At 44.1% G+C, this 22,683-nt stretch overlaps 1 protein-coding gene across 13 annotated transcripts in view; it reads right to left on the bottom strand.

Moving 5' to 3' along the window:
- The window catches only part of SNCAIP (synuclein alpha interacting protein), a 182,151-nt gene that overhangs the window by 22,332 nt on the left and 137,136 nt on the right, over nt 1-22,683 (bottom strand). For 6 of the 13 annotated variants that reach the window (XM_064595815.1, XM_064595813.1, XM_064595814.1 and 3 more), the window contains exons 7-11: nt 22,311-22,436; nt 18,691-18,860; nt 13,176-13,262; nt 11,557-12,625; nt 9,729-9,799 (exon numbers count right to left, since the gene is read on the bottom strand). In XM_064595815.1, coding sequence (XP_064451885.1) covers nt 9,729-9,799; nt 11,557-12,625; nt 13,176-13,262; nt 18,691-18,860; nt 22,311-22,436 — 1,523 coding nt within the window. Of the gene's footprint in view, nt 1-8,970; nt 9,496-9,728; nt 9,800-9,918; nt 9,960-11,556; nt 12,626-13,175; nt 13,263-18,690; nt 18,861-22,310; nt 22,437-22,683 lie in introns of those variants that run through there. The other 7 variants (XR_010412963.1, XM_064595822.1, XM_064595824.1 and 4 more) reach the window with 4 other exon arrangements.

Below are 22,683 nucleotides of genomic sequence, written 5' to 3'. Positions count from 1 at the left end.
AAGAGTTGCAAGCTTTAGCAACTGAGCCAGCCAGGTGCCCCTGAATAGAACTTTAGAGAGTGTCTACGGGCAAGAAAGGGAAGAAGGGGCAAGAAAAACCTGGTTGGCTAAAAGATGTTCTAGGGACTTTCAATTAAACATGGTGGATTAAATACATACATTCATCACCCTATTCTTACAAAACAACACTAAAAGGAAAGTAAAGAAATAAGAAAGGCATAAACCTAAATGAATAAGGGAAGTGAGAGGGGATGATAATAGACAAAATACCAACACTATTTCAGAAACAAGAAGGTGAACGGGCATGTGGAGTTGATTTAGCAGAGTTGAAGATGCAGAAATCTAAGCCTATGGGCAGGGAACGCAACAAACTGATTTGTGCTGCAAGATACAGAAACCAAAAGCATCATGTATTTCTGAAGGTGACAGTGGGTGCTGAGTGGGTGCTGAAAATGGGAAGATTATTTGAAAAATTTTTGGAAGTAGCAATTCATATCCCAGATTACCTCCCTGACCAAATGTAGCTAGGTATATATCTCTTTCCCACTGAAAGAAGACTGGAGGTTACAATTTACAAGGCATGAGCCAGAGAGACTCTGAATTCAGCTAAAGGGGGTGGAAACCAGAAGATTAAATGAAAGTCTCCCGAAGTGAGAAAGTGAGAATATGATTCTCAACCCACCTCCCTTTAGTCTGACTCATGAATGCTTGGCACTCAGGTTATGGGCCCTAGCAGAAAACTGGAGTTTCCTTAACTTGAGAAATGAACTGGCCAAGAGAAAAGACCTACAAATACTGACAGGGACTTCCCCAACAAAAGAGCCCCGTCCTCACCAGTTCGTGTGAAACAGCATCTACCAGTCCATAAGCCTCACCCATAAAGTCGGAGCTTCCATTCAGCTTTAGTGAATATAAATGAGTTGGAGATCATCAGATATTTGAGGAAAGTGCTACTATGAAAGACAGGACCAAAATAAACAGAGAAATGGAAGTCAAAGTGAATAGAGATAACATAGGGAGACAATGAGAACTTTGAACATCTTTAACAAGAAAAGAAAAACTGGGGAAATGTCTGCAATTCATATTATAAAGGGTTAGTCTTCCTAGTATGTAATATATAAAGAGCTGTTATAAGTCAAAAGAAGGCGAGAATCTCAATAAAATGAAAGGTTAAAAATAAGACATTCATACAGTGAAATAATATGTAGCTATGTAAAAGAATAAAGAAACTATATACTAATACATAAAGACCTTCATTGTGTTAGATGAAGAAGAGCAAGAAGCAAAACTGTATCACACACCATTTTTACTGCAAAAAGGAAGAAAAGAAAAAAATATACATTTGTACTTGACTGTAAAATTTAAGTAAGTCCTGCATGTATAATGCTACAAAGAGGAAACAGAGAAAACCAACGAAGTATTTTAGAAATTAACACTATTATAGCAAAAATAAAAAATTAGAAAGGTTGGAAGGTACAGGTCAGTTCTTTCCTAAAAGAACTAGAAAAAGCAAAAGTATGGATAAATATAGAAAAATAGTTAGCAAATCTGAGGATTGATTCAGTGTGTCCAACATTACAATAACATGATTTCCAGAAAGAGTGATCAGAGAAATTGGAATGGAGAAAACTTTCAAAGAAATTGTACAAAAACATTTCCCAGAACTGTAGCACATAGCTTTCCAGACTGAAAAAGCCTGCTGAGTGCCCACATGTCAGGAATGAAAATAGCATCATGACAAAGCATCAGGAAATCAAAATACTGGGGATAAAGAGAAAATCATAATAGCTTCCAAGGGATTTGCAATTAGAGAGGAATGGAGCTTTGCAAAAGACACATTAGAAGCAAGAAGAAAATGAAACAATGTGTTCAAGATTCTGAGGGAAAATTGTTTCCTACATAGAATTCTATACCTAGCCAAACACACCTAATTCAGGATGAGGGCAAAATGAAGATCCTTTCAGACAGACAAGGTCTCAACAAATTTAGCACCCATTCACCTAAAGATGGGAAGATGTGTTTACCAAAACAAGAGCATAAACCCTAAATGGGAAAAGACAGATTCAGGAAATAGGGCTCTACACAGGAGAGAAGCAGAAGCAATTCCCAGAATAATGTATGGGAGAAACACCAGGAAGACAGCTGTATAGCCCTGCCAGATAGCAGCAGTCCAGACTGGGGCAGGAGGAAAGAGGTTGCTCCTTGAACAAACTGAGAGACACCTGATTTGTCTGAATGTGCTGAAGGAAGGATTCTGTCTCCTGTGAAGTGTTTAGAAATGAATTGTAAATTCGAGAAGCAAAAATTACTTTCTCCCCCCAAAATGTAAAGTTATAATTAGAAAGGAAATGCATGGACCTAGTGTGATTAATATTTAGACAGCCATAGTAATAATAAACACCAAATACTAATTTAACCCAAGAGAGATAAAACTGTATTAATAATGGTGGGAAGAGGAAGCAGGTGTGTGTGTGTGTGTTTGGGGGTAGGGGGCAGTGCTGAATGCTACAATAGAGCTAGACAAGTTTGGTTCTTTGTGGAGAATATAGATTTTTGGAATCCTGGCTCCCTAATTTATTTTTATCATTGCTGTACAAACTTGGGCAAGATACATAATCTCTCTGTGCCTTGACTTCCAATCTGCAAAATCTGATAATAATAGTATCTACCCTATTGTGTTACTGTGAAGGTTAAAACAGTTAATATGCATATGGCGCCTAGAATATTCTTTGGTACACTGTAAATGCTTTATAAGTGTTAGCTATCATTTTACCTTCTATAGTGGAATGCCAATAGGTAACAGAGAGAATATCTAAAGTTGAATATCTGTATGAGCATGTGATCTGGCAATACAGAATACTAGAGAATACATCTGAAAGAAAGCCAAGTGGTTGATTCAGGGGAGTGGGAATACAGAACAGGGTAGGTTGGGCAGTGGAGAGCCAATTTTTGTTAGAACGCTAACATGACTGTTATAGATACCTACAGCACTTCGACAAAAAAGTAAATGAAAAACCAATAAAAGTTAAAAAGAACGCTTAGGTTGTAGTTTAAGGATGATATCATCATTTAGACATTAACAGAGTATTTTTGCTTTAATATAAGGGGTGTTGTGGTCAAGAACACTAAAAAGGAACACTTTCTGCAGGACAAAACCCAGCATGATTAGAGCCGAGTGTATACTTGAGGCATTTATTTGAATAATATCAGGATAAGCCTCCCTGAATCCCTCAATTGCCTAGTCCTGAATTACCAGTATTCAAAGGAACAAAAGTGTTTGGGTAATTCTGGCATAATTATTCAGATAATTTGCTGTTCCTTGATTTCATTTTTGGATATGAAATCACATTCTCAGTGACCAAAATTGGGAAGAAGAAAAGGCTTAAATTTAAATAACAGTTTTGCAATTACTTGCTGATTCATCTAGGCAGGGATTCCACATTTCCATAGCCCATCGTGACCAGACAGCAATTTACTTGGAGGATTAGTTTAAAAGGGTCCATGGGCATGCATTACACTTCCACTGATAACCAAAACAGGGAGATTTTGTTACTTTCATGGTCTCCTTCAGAACTTTACTGAGAGCAAATCTCTAAATCCCATCTACTAAAAAATGGGATTCCGGTTCAAAGAATGAACAACTTGCCCTCCAGGTACCCACACTAAAAACTCATTGTAGGTAGGGAGGCTTGTCATCAAAGGGCCTAGATTTAGATGGAGGACACCATTATTTCTTGGGATAACAAGCTCAGTCCTTTTTATTTTGTTTCTCCTTTTCCCTCTTCTTTCTCCCTTTCCTCTCTCCACTCTCCCTCTTGCCAAATATTTATGAAGTCTCTAGCATGTGCCAGGCACCAAGCTGGACACTGGGGGTACTGATGGGGGGTGTAGGGAGGCTGTCAAGGGTCCCCACTCTCATGAAGCTTCTCTATGTTTCATGGAGTTTACTGTGTTATAACTCTATCCTCTTTTAATTCTCCCTGGATTCTGATCTCTTTTGGGAAGCAGCATGCCTTGTGCCAGCACAGCAAAATGCCTGGCTTAGAGAGAAAGACGGTGGTGCAGTGAGTGCACTGGCAAACCAGGGATGTGGCATCCAGGAGGCTAATGTATCCGCACGGTTCTCAGTGTGGAAAGGAAAATCCAAGATGACTGTGGTGAAAGTACTGGAAGTTATCTGGGTAAAGTCTCTAGCTGGTACTTATATTTTTATTTTGTTTATAATTTTTTTTTTATTATGTTATGTTAGTACCATACAGTACATCATTAGTTCTTGATGTAGTGATCCATGATTCATTGTTTGCATATAACACCCAGTGCTCCATGCAATATGTGCCCTCCTTAATACCCATCACTGGGCTAACCCAACCCCCCCACCCTCCTCCCCTCTAAAACCCTCAGTTTGTTTCTCAGAGTCCATAGTCTCTCATAGTTCATTTCCCCCTCTGATTTCTGCCCCCCTTCATTTTTCCCTTCCTTCTCCTGATGTCCTCCATGCTATTCCTTATGTTCCACAAATAAGTGAAACCATATGATAATTGTCTTTCTCTACTTCACTTATTTCACTTAGCATCATCTCCTCCAGTCCCATCCATGTCGATGTGAATGGTGGGTATTCATCCTTTCTAATGGCTGAGTAATAGTCCATTGTATATATGGACCACATCTTCTTTATCCATTCGTCTGTTGAAGGGCATCTCGGCTCCTTCCACAGTTTGGCTATTGTGGACATTGCTGCTATAAACATTGGGGTACAGGTGCCCCTTCTTTTCACTACATCTGTGTCTTTGGGGTAAATACCCAGTAGTGCAATTGCTGGGTCATAGGGTAGCTGGTACTTTTAAACCTCAAATGAATGGCTGCTTCTTGGAAACTCCAGTCTTCCTCAGAGCTTATAGACAGGAACTACTCTTTTAATGTTTGGAGACACCCCCGTGGTGGCAGAGATGGTGCCCATAGGACACTAATAGGACAGCTTCCCCAGGGGCATTTCACAGTTCAAACCAGGACCGCAGAGGGGAGGGAGGAAAGGAGGGTGGAAGTGGGAAAAGGGAGTAGTCTGTTCTTCAGTTTTGTGATTGCATTTAAGCCAGGATTCACATGCTGAAAGAATGTATTTCTGGTGGGATGGTTTTGGTTTTGAAGGAAGGTCTTCTCTCTGTACCCTCCTACTTCTCGTTCATGGCTCTTCCACATGGTCATTTCCTGCCTTCCAAGGGCAGCGCTTGAAGACTGAACGTGGGATCTTAGTTGCAATAGCTTTTTCTATGTCTCAACTCCTCATACTTGGAGACTAAACTCTGTTTCATTGTCTTCCTGTGGCAGCATATGCTTTCTCCTTTTCCCAGTGGGTGTATGGCATGTATGGAAAGAAACTCCATTTGTGAATCATGCCCTGGTCAACCTTGGGAACTCTGGCAGCTTTTATAAAGAGCTTGTGAAGTTGTGCCGAGACATTGGGAGGGTCTGGTCATTTTAACTATCCCTCATCATATGAGTATTTCCCTCCACACACAAGATTCTGCTATGTGACAGCCACGGACAATGCAAAAACTGTGGCCTGAGCAAAGGAGAACCTGCCTTTGGAGAAATGTTCAAGATTGGGGTCTCCTCTCTCCTCTAAGTCATAGGGACAAAGCTCCAGTATGAAATATGGGTTTCCCCTCTGAAAGTAATATAAACACTAAGGAGGCAGAGGTGAGGGTGGGAAGGACAAGAGTTGTACAGGGAACACAGAACCTGGGGACACATGGAGGAGGAGTGGAGGGAAAGGTGAGCAGGTGGGTTCTAGGGGTTTCTGGAGTAGAGGAAGGCACCTCAGGGACCTGGTATCAATTCCTGCTAATGGGCTGGCTCTAGACCCCAGAGCTAGTATATTACAAATGAATATCCACTTCAGATCAGGGCTTAGAAGCCAAAACTATAGTTTTTGAGTGATAATGCTAATGTCTGTAATTGCTAAATCCCCTTTTTGTATTAGCCCTTGAACCAACTTTGCTGAACTGTTATACTTAAGACTCTGTCTGCCCCCGGGGAGGTCGCTCTAGAACTATGTCCTCGGCATGGATCAGAGAGCCGTGGTAACATAACAGTGACCAAAAAATTACAGACATATCCCATAAAAAGCATATGGGTTAAAAAATAGATACTTCAAGGTAAAAAATTAAAGACAAGATTAGAATGTGGTTATTTTCTCATATCCAGAGAAATGATGGTGAGGATGCCTTTGTTCAGCAAGACTGGGGGCTCCTTTTTGGCGCCGACTGGATTTTTCCATCATGAGTCTGGAAGTGCTCTTCAGTGGGGCTGAGGGTACACACTGTACTTGGGAGACAGCTTTCAGCCAGGGCCTCACCTCTACTTTTCCAATGGCTTCCATATCTTTGATCATTTTTCTGATTAGCATGATATCCTGACAGTAAGGACCTAATATGTGTGTGTGTGTGTGTGTGTGTGTGTGCTGGTGGGGGTGGGCACCCTCAACTCTGACCTCCTACTGGGCCCAGCAGGTGAATACCACCACACCTCATATCATCTTAGGCCAAACCTACGACTCCTGTTGAAGTGGTTAGTGAACATCCTTGACATCTATGCAAAATATCGGATACCAGAGCTCTTGGCCCTGCATGTATCATTTCCCGTGTGGCTAATTCCTTGGCAGTAAAACCCACACTAATGGTGTTTATTACTTAATGTGTTTTGAAGCTGTCTGCTCTGGTGTTGGGGCTAGGATGAGGGTTTCAGGCCACAGCGGCACTGTGGTCACAGAGGGGGTGGGTGGTGGTGGCCAGAGAATGATACCCTCTGCCTCTAGCTAGCTGGACGCAAAGCTCCCGTCATGTGTCCCAGGTCTCACTAAGACTTAAACTCTGGGAAGTGAACGTCTTATTGGCATTTTAAAACAAGTAATTGCAAACATTCCCTTGGAGTTGTAATAACTCAAAACCAACTTGTCCTTGATAAGAAAAAGTAAAGATAAATCTGCTTGTTATAAACAAAGTCATCGTGGGCTGTGGAAACACTCCGGGAAAGCTGTCCAGAGTAATGGAGTCGAATCTAATTTTAAAGGGCATTGAAAAGAAATTTAGATTCTTTGCTATCAAGCTGTGACCAATTTAGGAAAATAAATAGCAAACAGAAACCCCACACAGGAGGTGATGTTCTTTCAAATGTATTTACTGCCTGTATTTTCCCAGGAAAAATAAACATTTCTTAGGAACTAAAATGTGACTCCAGCGTAAGTCTGCAACTAGGTTCTGGGGACCCACTCTTTCTCCTAGCGCCATAGAGATGGGGTAATTCGGTGGCATTAATATTTGGAACCAACCCCAAACCAATGACTGCCATTGGATTCCAAAGTTATATAAGCCTGGAGAATCTCTGCTACCCGAGAGGAGCCGTTTAGCTTTCAAGCAAATTCTTGGGCCAAGATTTGAAGGCATCACTGAGGGATGAACACTTGGGTTCCTTTCTATATTGTATTTTTCCGTGGGATGTTCCTTCAGTGGGTCCCCCAGGCAAAATGAAGCAAGCACTTGAGTCAATTAGGTGTTTTTCATGCCCACGATCTCATGCTGATGTTAATTTCTCTGAGGAATCTTCATTTCCACTATAGCCGTCCACCCTTATTTTATATAAGGAGTGAACTTGGCCATGTTCTCTCTGCCTCTGTGTCATTATGAGTGAATCCGAGAAACCTCCCCTCTCCAGTGTGAGCCAACGAGGGACTTTTCACTTTCTGTGGAACGCATGCTAAACGGAAACCATGATAAAGTAGAGGCTAATTTATAAGGTACGGAGGGGAAGGGGTTAAGATGCTTATTTAAATACACTGAGTATTTTTATTTTGGGGTTTCTAGTTTATCGCTGAAATCAAACTCTGTTAATATGTAAACCCAGTGACTCTGAGGTTCAAAACTGAGCCTTCAGAAGGATTGTTCCCTCCGCTGAGTAGGAAAGAGTTAACCTAGAGTCGGATAGCTCAGGAGCCCCAAAGTCTCATTTGGTGCTCTGACTTTTGTAATTATATTATAGAAAATTGTTCAGCTTTGTTCCTTTGCTTGTAAAAAGGATGAAATATTTCTGGCAGGACAATCCACTGTGATACTAACTAACTGTCTTGTTTCCAGGTACTGTAGGAATCTTCGAGAGATGAGAGGTGTTCTCCTTCTCCCTCCCAAGAGTTTCTCAAGTCTTTGTGCTGCCTTTCCTGCCTTCTTAAACAGAAGTTGGTGACTTCTGTTTAAGGACAGGAGCAGAACTTTCCAGGTACCAGAAGACACAACCCAACCTCACCTGGGACTGAGAAGGGTACGGGGGTGGGGAGGTGGGTTGGGAGGAACAGAGGGGGTCCAGTACCAATGTCTGGGAGGGGAATGGACGTTTTTTTTTTTCTTCTATTTCCTTCCTACCCCAGGCCTTGGGTTCGAAGAACTAGTTGAGATTCTCTGCCCCAGGGTGGCCGGAAGCAGCCCAGACTCAGGCACCGTGTGAGCCTGACCCAAGTTGCATGCTGGTGACCAGTAAATACCTAAGCTCCAAGGTGCTTCCTTCAATTTACTGAATTAATGAGACCCCTAGGGGCACTCCCTGAAATGCCTGAAATTTACTTCTCCTCTGGGCTGACCAGAGACCTGGAGCAGATTAAATTTGATTTAAAAGGTCAAGAAAAGGACGTTTCTTGTGCCTTAGTATTCTGATCTAAAAATTTATACTCACAACACGTACACTCTTATTTGGGTGTGTTTATCATTATATAGAAACAGACGCACATTCACAAAACAGTGCGGAGGATTTTGGAAGGGTGCTGCAAGGTGTAACATATTTTTCTTTTAATCTAAATAATTATATTAAAGCAAGTTTGAATGATTTAAAAGTGACAGCCTCCCTTAACATGAATTTGGGGCTTTCTTCTGAAAGAAGCCAGTCACCGGGCACCGAGTGCAGGAAGTGGCCCTCCAGGGGTCTTCTTTCACTCCTCCCGTTTCCTGCTTCGTCCGGGAGTGGGAGTTGTGCACATTCCCCAGGGGAGGAAAGAAAGCCCCGATGCAGAAGGACTTTGCCCAGAGAGGCGCCTGAGCCACTGGGGACCTTCAAAGATGATCCTTTTCTCTACACAGTCCATGCATTTTGAAGCATAAACATTTTGTTTGGGAAAGCCCTGGATGTGACTGGTGGGCACACACAGACAGGCTGACTGCTGGGCACTGGGGTTCTGAGCATTAAGCAAGAGCAATTTCAGAATGGCAGGGCCTTGCTTCTCCCCAGCACAGTGATGAAAGGAGCTTTCAGTCTAGGATCAGCAATGAAATAAAACCTCAGCTCTCCTTCACAGCTCTGATTCTGATCAGAGATCAACTCCGTCCACCCATGACAGGAAATTTAATTTCTATACTTACTTGGTACTTGACTCCATTAAAACAAAGACTGAAACCCAAAGTCAACCGGGAGACTCAGCATGTTTGTAAGGTGAGTAGATTCCTCTGCCCTCTGCGGCTGGAATAAAGCCCCGCCAATCAGGCACTTGATCCCTTTCTAAAGCCCCGTTATAAGCCTGGCTGCTTCTATTGGGGTGTGTGTGTGGCGGGGGGGGCGGTGTCATTTTCTTCTTTCTTGGTATCAGCTCCTGCTAAGGGTGCTCTGGGACTGTGGCTTAAAAGGGTGCTCTGGGACTGAAAGGAAAGGCATGGCCTCACTGTGCGAAGGACCCACTAGCTAGCACCACGTACCGTGCATGGTTATGCAGAGGCTCTTCGGTCAGCAAGTTAGAAGAAAGGGTGATGCAGCTGCCATACATCTCCTAGAGAGGTGCAATTAAACATCATCTGAAAACATGCAACAAAGCTCAGCACGTGCACATGTCTCAGTCAACAGGAGGCATGCAGGAGGCAGATTAGCGGACAGAAGCTTCATACATACTTTAAGGAGCACGGGGAGCTGCTGAGATCATTCTTCCACTCCTGAGTGACAAAACCCAGTAAGTGACTTGGGAAAGTCTTATTTGAGCAAGGTAAGGCTGGCCGTGTGAAACCCAAAGGGGCTGGGGCTTGGGGCACGGGGGTGACTTTTCTAGCTGAAATACACACAACATGGAAGTCCTTTACGACAAAGACAATTCACGTTGGAAATCAATGTATAGTTAAAACTGGCGTTCGATTAATTAGAGCGATATTAACGGAAACTCGATTTCGGTATTGCAAAAGGAATCTGGACAGGTCTTAAACCTCACCGTGATGGAATTTCACCTTACAGCTAATAATCAGTTATGCAGGTTGGGGCTCTCTAGATTGTAGGATGGATATTATGGATCCTTCCATTCCTTAGAGTTTCATATTTTGGATGCTATACCATTTTTTGGGGATGGCACGGCATGCACAGAACACATGGCAAACATCGTCTAAAAAGATGTTCCTATCTCTTATTCACTGGTTTTATTTATTTATTTATTTTTTTAAAAGATTTTATTTATTTATTTGAGAGAGAGAATGAGATAGAGAGAGCATGAGAGGGGGGAGGGTCAGAGGGAGAAGCAGACTCCCTGCCGAGCAGGGAGTCCGATGCGGGACTCGATCCCGGGACTCCAGGATCATGACCTGAGCCGAAGGCAGTCGCTTAACCAACTGAGCCACCCAGGCGCCCTCTTATTCACTGGTTTTATTTTTTTTATTTTTTATTTTTTATTTTTTTAAAGATTTTATTTATTTATTTGAGACAGAATGAGAGAGAGAGAGTACATGAGAGGGGGGAAGGCCAGAGGGAGAAGCAGACTCCCTGCCGAGCAGGGAGCCCGATGTGGGACTCGATCCCGGGACTCCAGGATCACGACCTGAGCCGAAGGTAGTCGCTTAACCAACTGAGCCACCCAGGCGCCCTCTTATTCACTGGTTTTAAACCACAGATTACAGTGCATGGTTTTCCAGGAAATGCAATTATAAAATGTAGTTCATGGCACACTCCGCCATCCCTCATGTACTGAGCACTCCAGACTGCCCCAGCATTATCCTGATTAACACTTACTGGTTTGTGTCATAAAATGCCAATGCGGAGGTCCCTGTGGGTGTATTCCTTTCAAAGGTCATTCCAAAGTTGAGTGGTTAAATCTTTAGAAATAGAGTATCTATTTATGTGCTCTTTCATTGGGCTTGAGAATAAACTAGCCAGTCATCTAAGGAGAACAAATTCTTCCTGAGGAAGAGTCAGTGCCAAGGAAGGAAGGGCCTGGTTTCACATCAACTGGTGGTCTGATCTTGTAGAAATGCCTCCCAGTTTAGGACTCCTAATACTGAGGGAGCAAACTATTCAGGGCAACTGGGGGACCAGCGTATAATGTCCTGTGAGGTACTTAATCTTTCTCTCTTATTTTCCAAAGGAAGAGCAAAGTGTCTATACTCTAATGTGACATATCTCATTAGAAAGCACACTGATTGGGCTTCCCGTGCATCCCTTTGGACTTTTTCTGGGGATTCCCTGTGGTGGCAAAGGTCACCAGTCTGTAGTGTGAGGAACAGCACAGAGAATTCAAAGGCAAAAAAGGGACAGTCTCCAAATAGCACTCACCGCCTTATTCTTTCCTTTGCTAGCAGAGCTCACGGGATTTCCCTTGGGGTCTGTTGTCTTCCTTCCAAGTGAGGTTAAGGGCAGTGTGGACGTCTTCAGCTGGTTGGCCGCCTGGTAGTTATTATTATTGTTCTGGTTGCCGCTGAGCGTCTCCATGATAGACCGGAAGGTTCCAAAAGGCCTTTTCAGTTGGTCCCCCGATTCACTACTTGTGGAGGCCCTCTGGAGGGGCCTGCCTTTATCTTTGTCCTTCTCCCCATTTAGCTCAGGGCTAGTTTGCTCCATCTGCACCACAGGCTCCTCAAAGGTAACTCTGAGTTTCAAGTTCTGGGAGGTCCGGCGCTTGGAAGATGGAGACTTGAGGGCGCTCTTGGGGCTCATGGCCACTTTCTGGGCAGCAGTGCTGTTAGGGCTGGGCTGAGCGGGGTCTCCAGAGGGCTGGCTTGGGGGAATGGTCCCTGAGCCAGGACACTGGGATTCCAAATCAGGTTCGCTGCTCTCTGAGGTGGGGGATGGGCTTTGGCCATCCAGAGATTTGGAGGCCTTGATGCCAAAAGGAAACCTACGTCCCGATGCCAAGGTGTGTTTCTTTATCATCAGATGTAAGCTTTCTGCGCTGTCCACACTCTCCACACTTCCCACGATGGGCTGCGGCCGGGGCCTGTCGGCCTTCCTCACAGGTGTGCTCTTGGGGTCCTCAGAGGTGTTGGAATCCGTGTCGGACTCACTCAGGGACCGCTGCATCAGCTGCCTCAGCCGAGCTAACTTCAGTTCCCTCTTCTCCGCAGGGATCTTCTTGGAGTTTCTAGAGGAAGCCTGAGCATCCTGGAATTCCAAGGACAGCTTTTCCTGGGTGCAGACGTTCTCTGAGATATCTTTTCCCAGTAACTGGCGTAGGATTTTGTCAGAATCTTCGTCTTTTGCTTTGGCCCTGGCCCGGCTGGATGCTGACAGGCTTCCAAGAACCTGAAGCCCCTCTTGGACTCCAGGTTTGCTTTTGGCTACAGACTCGTCATCCGCATCTGGAGATTTCCACTGGGACCTCCTGGAAGCTGGGGAGGACGGTGAACTGAAAGATGATGAAGAACATATGAGGGAATTTCCTATCACTGAATTCCTTCACTGCCACGAACGACTTAACAACAAATCGACAGGACTGGAGTAAGAATAATCCCTTAATGTCTGTGCAAATCAATCTCCATAGTGGCAACTATGACCAAAGTATAGTGCCTCATACCTAATGCCATGACGATATAAATTTGTCTACTCTTTTACTGTTTACACATCAATTTTGCTCTAATTCTATTATTCTCATCTTCAACAACCTTACGAACCTACATATCCTTATTTCCATTTCACAGATGAAGAAATGAAGGAGTCCGAAAGAGTACGTGACTTGCTTACAATCGGGGAAAGAAGAAATGACAGAGCCAGAGATGAACCCAGGTCTTTTGACTTTAGGCCCAAGGCCTTTTCCCCCTGAAATGTCTCAATTTTATTCCTCTTTATAAAAATAAAATATTGTGGTCTTCTTAAAGATATTTTCCCTAGAAGTCCAAAAGAAAGTTCAGAGATTAAAAGTAACTAAGAACTCTAACCACCCATGTTCTTGGTATTACCTGGGTGAAGAAAGGAGTGACTCTGATTTCTGGGCTTCCAGAAGTTGCTGGAGCTGGTTCTGCAATGTGACGCGTTCCATTGTCTGTCTAGGAAAAACAAATGGAGACACGTGAGCTCTCTGATACATGGCCGCTACTATAAATGAGTAGCTATAAACTTTTTCATGATTATTTCAATAAATTGCAACAAATCCCAAAGCCTTACAAATGTGCATATTCTTCATTTTGCAATGCAGAAACTTTCCTAAGGACACAGCCAAGTACCCAAAAGGATGCTTATTATTCACACTAACAAAAAAACTGTAAATAACCTAAATGCTCATCAGTAAGACTAAGTGAATAATTTAGTTATTTCCATAAAGGCAGCTATTAAAAATGAGAATATATTTCAGTATCCATGACATAGGAAAGGTTTCCCTAATACATGTGCATAAAGTACACTTTATGTATATATACGTATATTAAGTAAAAAAGGAAATTACAAAATACTGTGTGTAGTATACCATTTTTAAGAAATCTCCATATATAATGTATATATATTATTTATAACGTGTATACTTATCTAATTTACTCTCTCCAAATTGTTTAAATCTTTAAAGTAATTGAATTAATTTAGTGATCAGAGAAGAGCAAAATAAAACAACACAGCTATTTCCGTATTGGGTAAAAACCATGAAATAACTTGGTATTTTCTTACATGAAGGGAAACACGTATGGCAACACTCATTTTCTTCTGGAGATAAGAGCATGTGTTTCAAATTTAAGAAAATCAGTTAAAAGCCACAGGTCACAGAAATTGAAATCAGTTTAGAAAGCATATTACAGAACCTGAGAAAAGTGAAGCCAACTGATTCTGACTTTAGAAGAATAGCAGTATTTACTGAACTCTAGGATTAGTGTGCTGACACCCTCACCTCAAGAGGTCTATCACATTCTAATCCCTGGAAGGTGGGACTATGTTACCTTTGGTGGCAAAAGGGAATTAGTGTTGCAGACAGAATCAAGATCCTTTATAATCTGATAGGAAAACAGGGAGATTATCCTGGATTATTATTATTATTATTATTATGGTTTATCCAATCTAATCACGAATCTTTAACAGTGAGGAGGAGGTAGAAGATGAGGTCAGAGCCACTCAAAGTGTGAAGACTTCATCTGTGGTTACTGGCTCTGAAGACGAAGGAAGGGGCCATGAGCCAAAGAATGCAGTGCCCTCTAAGGACTGGCAATGCCCCTTTGCTGACAGCCAGCAAAAGAAGGGGACCTCGGTCTTACGACCACAAGGAACTGATCCTGCAACCAGACCCATCCCAGAGCCTCCAGAAAGGAATGTGGCCTGTGGACACCTCGATTTTAATCTGGAGACCCATGCCAGTCTTTGGAACTATAGAGCTGTAAGGGGAATATAAGAATATTAGACACTAACTGACTGAGCCACCCAGGTGCCCCGAGTTGCAAGTGTTCTTAAAATGACCACGGGACCTTAGATCTGGGCTTGAGGAAGCCCACTGTTCTCCTTGCCAAGTGTCACTGCACATACTCAACAACCATTGGCCACCTAACTCTAATTCTGTGAGATCAGACTGGGATGACACCCTTCCATCTCCCCGAGTACTCTGTTTTTCAGACATGGTCAGTCTTAGTCCTAACATTGTATCCCTAAGACAAGAAATGTCTATGATTTCAATTTGTCTCACTCATTCTGTGACTCACCTACTGAAAACTAATTGTCTAAAGGAGGAGCCAGCAAACTTTCCCCTAAAGGTCAGATAGTAAATATTTTAGGCTTGTGAGTCATATGGCCTATGTCATAACTAATCAACTCTGCTTTTGTAGCATGAAATCAACCCTACATGAAAGGTAAATGATTGTGTGTGTGTGGCTGGGTTCCAATAAAATTTTATTTACAAAAACAGACAGGCTGGATTTGGCCCATAGTCTATAGTTGGCTAACCCTTATTCTAAAGAAAGAATAAAAAACTAAAGTACATTCTACTTTTCCCACTTTGCAAGCTGGTACTGCCAGTCAAATTTTTAAGAACAATAGTGAGGAGCTAAAGTAGATGAAGCAAGATTACAGTCTACTTTTAAAGGGTTTGTGAAGTGTCAAAGTGAATTATGGTACAGTTAAGAAAACTATTTGGGGGCGATTGGGTTGACTGATGATTGGAATTCCATGTATGAATGGGGAAAAAAAAAAAAGGACTCTACTCTCTAGATTCTAAAGAAGACCCTCAGCAAGGACTGCCCAATTTTAAACACATGATCATGTGAAATATGATTATGTAAAAGCATATGAAACATGAAAACATAGATGGGCATATGCCATGCTGGGGCTGTTGTTAACCTAGTACCATCAGTTGGGTGGCTAAAACAACAGAACTTTATTTTCTCACAGTTCTGGAGGCTGGAAGTCTGAGACCGAGGGGTTGGCAGTATTGGTTTCCTCTGAGGGCTGAGAGGGAGGCTGTTCCCTGCTTCTCTCCTTGTTTCTGGTGGTTTGCTGGCGCTTTTGGCTTGGGGACGCATCACTCTGATCCCTGACTTCATGTTCACCCAGTGTTCTCCCTGTGTGTGTCTGCCTCCACAGCTAAATCCCCCCCTTTTTAAAGATTTATTTATTTATTTGAGAGAGAGAGTGAGAGAGATCACAGAGGGAGAGTGAGAGGGAAAAGCAGACTTGCTGCTGAGCGGAGAGCCCGACACGGGGCTCAATCCCAGGACCCCGAGATCATGACCTGAGTCATGACGAAGGCAGATGCTTAACTGACTGAGTTTCCCAGGCACCCCTAAATTTCCCCCTTTGATGACAACGCCAGTGATACTGGATTTGGACACACCCTCATGACCTCATTTTAACTTGACTCCTTCTGTAAAGACCCTATCTCCAAATAAGTGGATAATCTGAGGTACGAGGGGTTAAAACTCTATCCTATTCTTTGGGGGCGGGATGGCATAATTCAACCTGTAATATCTAGGCTTGTACATCAGGACCTCTAACAGAGCTGAAGGTCGCCACTTTTTAAACAGTAGTTAACGTTTATTAACTGTAAAGAGTTAGTAGAAAGGCTTTCTGGCAGGAAAAGGCACTCTGGACTGTCTCTCACTCAGAATTTTGGACTGGAAAAACTTGTGGTTCTCATCCCTCCTCCTGTACCTTTCTGTGCTGGGGGTGCCCTGGAGCCTGAAGGGCACAGGCTACAGTGCCCAAACCCAGTGGACTTCCCTGTTCACTTCTAGTTCTGCCAATCTCACTGAGGCACACAGTAAGTAAAAAACGGGGGTCTCCAGCCTAACCTCTCATATTTTATCTTGTCACTGGCCTCACCATAATTGTCTACAGCATTCAGCTTCGGAGACAATGGAAGAACTGTTATCTATTAGCGTACTTGTGTATTTTATTCTGGGCCCATCAACAGAGAGGGCAGCCAAGACCCTGACCTTGAAGAGTTCACCAATAAAACAGTATTATAGCTCATGAACAGCTCACAGACTCCATGGTACAGGATGGAGGACAGTGTTTTGTGATCTTTCCTCTGAGTATGAATCTTAAGGAAAAAAAAAAAAAAAATTCTCTTGGACTATTTTAAAGCTCCTCTGAATGGATATGTCCATACACTACCCAGGGGGGAAAGGATATTGCCACATTTCTGGAAGGGTATCAGGCAACATCTATCCACATTTTAAATGTGTATGCCCTGTGTTTTAGCAATTCCCTTTCTAGGAACTTAACTTTACAAATACTTACACATGCACATAAAAACATATGTACAAGTGTGTTCGCTGTGGAAAGGCAACTTATTGAGTTGTGAGTTTGTGTGTATTTTCCCTTCAATTGCATTAAGTCCTTGAAGCTTATTTAATTCACCCGCCCCAGGGGAGTTTTGTATAACAGGGCAGAGGACGCTTGGAGGGAACCCCTTTTATATTTAATTTTTAAACCTTATTTGTGTCTAGTAAAATCCTAACCAACTCATTAAAGTGCGTACTCTAGTAGGGGGAGGGTGGGAGGGGACAGAGACCTGGTCTCCGGGGTGAGAGGGTGGAAGTGGACAGATGAAGGTTTCTCCCAGCTTAGAGAAGAGCCCGAGGGTCTAAGGGCTTGTCATACTGTTGCATGATTAGCGAAGGCCTCCCAGCCATCGTAGGTCTCTTTTCAAAAGGAAACAAAGTATTTTTTATTTTTTTACTTTTTAAGATTTTATTTATTTGAGAGAGAAAGAGCGTGAGAAAGATCAAGAGCGGGGGGGAGGGGTAGAGGGAGAAGCAGACTCCCCGCCGAGCAGGAAGCCCAACCCAGGGCTCCATCCCAGGACCCTGGGATCATGACCTGAGCTGAAGGCAGACGTTTAACTGACTGAGCCACCCAGGTGCCCCAAAAAGAGTATTTTTTTTTTAAAGATTTTATTTATTTATTTGACAGAGAGAGACACAGGAAGAGAGGGAACACAAGCAGGGGGAGTGGGAAAGGGAGATGCAGGCTTCCCGCAGAGCAGGGAGTCCAACGCGGGGCTCAATCCCAGGACCCTGGGACCATAACCTGAGCCGAAGGCAGATGCTTAACAACTGAGCCACCCAGGCGCCCCTGAAAAGAGTATTTTTAAAAATAATTTAAGACACTCCCTATTTTGCTTCTAAAATTTAACTTTTCGGGTTTATCCTCTTAAAATCGGTCAACATGACTTTGAATACCAATTGGGATTTTCAGTGAATCCCTCTCCAATATGCAACTGTACTTTGACTGGTGTGTTTGCTAAGGGCTGACCTTAGTCCTCTCAGGTGGTGTCGGCTCCTTGATTCTTAGGACCGCTAGAGACCTACCTGATGACTTCTCCTCTGTTCCCCCGTCGTCAGGCATATCATGACAACCTCCCAGAAATGCTCCCTGACATCTCCATAGGCAATGGCTACCAGTTTGATAATCTCATCAAGAACAGAACTGACTCCATCTAGACCAAGAGGGTTTTAAGTAACATCGCGCTGTCTGAACGCTATTTTCCATTCCGAGGACTCAGGAATCGTCGGCTTCATTTTTGTAAATCTTAACATTGGTGACTGTTGTCAGATGGCCTGTCTGTAATTCCCCAAATACACATTTTTTGTTGAAAACCTGAGAAACTGGCCCATGTCTAGTTTTTTTTTTTTTCCTTCTTCTCTCTCAGGCTTTTTATGATTTCTTAGAAGGTAAAGGACAGAAGTTTGGGGACGATGCGTGTGTGTACCTAAGTCATCGGGCCGTGAGCTGCGCACGCGGAGAGAGGCTGTCTCTCATCCAATGTGCCTCACATTCCCTGCTCACGGAGTTTGCTCTGCACTGTCTGCTTGTGGAAGCATCCTCCTTCCTCTGCACAGATGCACCCATCATGTGGATGCCGGCTGGCAGGACTTGGGGTGGAAGAGGAAAAGGAGATGGGCAGAAGGCTAGGAATTCTCCAGACAACCGGCACCGGGCTCGAACCTGAGCCAAGTGAGGACCAGCCCGACTTGGTTCGCAGGGACGGAATGGGCCACTTACTCCTTCAGCTGCTTGGTTAGCTTCACCACCTGGGAGGCCAGCGACATGCAGGTCTCCACCACCACCAGGTACCGGGAGCACAGCGTGTGCCCGTGGTGCTCGGCGCTCTGGGACGGCTTTTCCCCCGCATGGTTCTGCATGGTAACGTTTGCTCCATATTCCACCAATGTCTGTGGGAACGTGCAGAGGCAGGGGATCGTTACAAGAGCTCCCTGGCGACATTTTGGAATGACGGGAAGAGAAAGGTGAATGGAACTTTTCCTGCTAGTCCAGTACCAGTTACCAGAGACCATGGCAGGGTGGGGAGGGGGGCGAAGGGTATCATCACATACAAAAGAGAGCCTCTGGTGGCTTTGTAGGGGTTGGTATCAGATACTTCCCTCAGAGCCTTCACACATGCAACAGATCCTGTCCCAGGGCTACCAACCCACCCAGCCTTGGAGGAGCCAGCTGTGAGGGGCAGACCCTGCTGCTGTCCTGAGGGGGCTGTCTCCTGGGTGAGCTGCTTTGTTCCTTTCAGTGGGTGGGCCCAGAAAGTTGGGGACACCTGCAAGGAGAGAGTGGGGTTTTGTTTACCTGTTCCTATTTGCTTGGGAAGCACATGTGGCCTGTTGCTGAGCCTACCCCATCAGAAATAAAAAGCACTGGAGAGAAATGACCTGCAGGGGCTGTGTGTGGGGCAGCCCACACTCCCACCATGTGTCTGGCAAGGATATGACCCATGGATTGAGGAGACGTCGTAGAAGGGGGCTTGGGGTGAGCTTGCTATCATCCCACTACGGAAGGAGAGGGTTCTCGGCAGAAAGAGCAGTGGGTGTGATATAGGCAGGGGGGCTGTATGGGAGGAGGAGGCCGTAAAGTGGGGGCCAGATCTCCCAGGTCAGGTATCAGTGGGGAGGGAGGCTCCAGAGAGCCCTCTGAAGACCTCACCCATCAGGCCCAACAGAGGGTCAGCACCTGAAGGCTGCCACAGAGGACATCAGTGGCCCACCACCGTGAGCCAGAGAAGGAATTATAGTTTTCAGGGAGAGTGCCATGACCTCTGCCAGTTAAGCAAAGAGACGGTTAACTTTTCTCTCCTCCCTCCTCCTTGTCTCCAACACTGAGCCCAGCAGAGAGAGGAGAACAGGAGTTAAGGTGAGGTGTACAAAGCCAATCACGGCTCGGTCCCTTAAACCCCGAGTCTAATCTGGGCTGGAGAGGAGAATACTTTGATTCAGCAGTAACGCCAAGATTTTAAACTGGTTTGGAGTCAATGTTAAGGCACAAGCAAGCAGAAAGTTATGGAATCTGACCAAGGCATCGTTAGTAAGGAAGAGAGACTTGATGGACCACGGTTGACATCGCTAATTAAAAAAAAAAATCAAAATTCTTTTCTATTTATACTGTGGTGACATGAGATGCCACAGAAAGCTGTTACATCAATATTAATCAGCTGCCACAATCTGACACATCCTTGGACACTATCAAGATGAGACTTGACCCCTGGGTTTATATGAGTAAAAGGTACTATTGTTCCCAAAAGTTACACTTAGGATTTTTAAGTTCCCAGATTGCTTAAACTCAGAGGTCACAACAGCCTGCCCAGAGTGTCCCTGTCAACACTCACTGATCCCACTCCCTTGACTCTGGCCTCCGCCATTTCCCTTCCAGAGTTTCCTAGACTCAGTCTCTGCCGCCTCTCAAAAGGGCCTTTGCTCACGTCCTGTTCTACTCTCAGTCTCTCTGTGTCTTTTCTTTTCTTTTTTTTTTTTAAATCTCACACTCAGTGGATAGACCCGCTTCCAAGATTATCCAAGTTTCCACAGCCACGGTATCTAGTGCCAAAAATATCATTTGTGTTAAGTGGAGAGATGAATGGCCCAAAAGCACAGATAGCCTCTCTTTGCATATAAAAGAAAAATGACTGAAATCTCAAACAGAATTAGTGCTATCAGCTGGTTTTCTTTGGCTTTCAGTCACTTATTAGCTGATAAAAAAAAAAGTTCAAGACTAGTAAATATTAGAGTGTTTTGTTAAATGGAAAAAAAAGTGAAGTTTTTGGTTATGTTCAATTACTTTTCCTCCACAGAAAGTCACGCTACTCCTTTCATCTTCCGTAGATCCTGGTAATAATTTAAATTTCTCTCTTTTCTCGGCTCTGGGTTCTCATCACTGCTTTTACAACGTGGTGCCTTAAATGAGAAGATGCACGTGTTGCCAACATTAGTGGGGAAACGTCCAGACACGTGGAATATTTCCTATCCCTTCGTTCTCCAAAGGGCAAAAGCTCTAGAGAGCGTTCTGCTGTTACCTCTGCCTTTTGCTTTTATTAGTCTCTTGCCTTTCACGCCGACAGCTTTTCCAGATCCTCTCCTGTCATCTTCAGAGTCTCTTCTACCTTCCTAAACAACTGGTTCTCACTGCCCGATTTTCTTTTTTGGATACAGTCTACCCTGCGCACAGTAGGACGTCAGTAAGTGCCTGTTAAATCAGCACGCTGAGTTGTAATAAAAGAAACAACATATAGTAAGGCAACAAAAGATGCTGCTCTCTTAGAGTTGCTGTATACGCATAGCTTATTCTGAACTGCATGAGCTCAGTGAGGTGAAAAGCAGTTTCTTTTCTCACGGCCTTCGGCCCTACGTTGTCAGTCAGGAAAGGGCTTTCCTACACCTCAGGCAGATGTGGGAACACGTCCACAGATGCTGGGTCATTTTCCACGATAACAATGGTGTGATTGTTCTGGCGCTGGTAATGACGCATTCATAAATCAAATTCCAGGCTAAATCTAAATAGAGCCTTTCCTTCCCGCACACGGTCACTCTTCTTGCTCCTCCTCCTCCTCGTTGGTCACCTTCTCTCTTTGCTTTGTCATTCAGGGCCTTAACATTTTTTTTTTTTTAAGTCAAGGGATCTATCTGCTTTTTATATTCACATGTTCCTCATACTCCTGAGGACCCTCGTTGGGCTTTCAGCCACATGCTATTGTGATGGCGGCACTGGGTTTGGCTCAGCTTCATTCACCAAAGCACTGGGTGGAGGGGAGAGATTCCGACTCTTCTTGTGGGAACTCCACATGATCTAAGCAGCATGTGGATACTCTCCCAGGTGGCTGGCGGCAGGGGGCAGAACCTACCCCCCTCTCCTGGGGCTCTGCTCCCCAACCCCACATCCTTGCACACACAGACCATGGTAACACCTGTGAGGCAGGTAGGACTACAAGGAGGAGGCCACCTGAGGCTGTTGGTTGGACAGGCTGGCCACCCTGCCTAGCTGGCCCGTGGGCTGAGGGGAGCAACAGTAATACCTGAGGCCTCCCTGTAACCAGTTCTGGGGCTTTCTGAAGGCATTCTAGAAGCTCTGCCCTGCCCCAGAGAAAGGGGGGAACCCACAGCCCTCCATCTGCAGTCCCTTTCGACATCCTGCAACACTCAACGAGAAACTCGTACGGCTCTTTATGCTGACATTTCTGTGAGTTTCTGGAAATACGAGTATATCAACTTAATTCCTTACGATCTACTACAACAGAAAAAGCTGACTTAATCCACACATGTCTTCCAGTACACAAAATTTCCAATTTTTTGGTTTCATTACTTGATAAACTCATTTGTCTCCTCAAAGCAGCAGGGCCTGTGTACCTGGATGCACCCGAGAAAGCCGTGCTGGGAGGCTACGTGGACGGCACTGTTGCCATCTTGGTCCACTTCATCCAGGGAGATGCCCTGTTCTTGCATAAACTGGAGAAGCCAAAGAAGAATTTTTTCCTATAAACATAAAGATAGTTGCAATTAATGGAATATTATGCAGCAAGTCTGAAATAAAGACAGAGGGAAACAAAACTCTGACGTGGGAAGCTTACATACAACCAGGTTTATCGTATCAGCAGAAAATACCCTTCCTTCTGAACTGAAAATCCATGCATCTCTCTGACTCAAAGTCCATGAAAGAGGAACGCTCAGAGAATTTTAAGAGCGGGGAGTTATGTCAGAAATGCTCTCGTTTTAGTTATTC

This window comes from Mirounga angustirostris, unplaced genomic scaffold (genome assembly GCF_029215605.1).
Source record: "Mirounga angustirostris isolate CCGP_5_RB_7025 unplaced genomic scaffold, mMirAng1.0.hap1 SCAF_7, whole genome shotgun sequence".
In the NCBI taxonomy this organism is placed as follows: Eukaryota; Metazoa; Chordata; class Mammalia; order Carnivora; family Phocidae; genus Mirounga; species Mirounga angustirostris.
The sequence above is the reverse complement of the archived record's forward strand: the minus strand, read 5'-3'. Positions and strand labels throughout refer to the sequence as shown.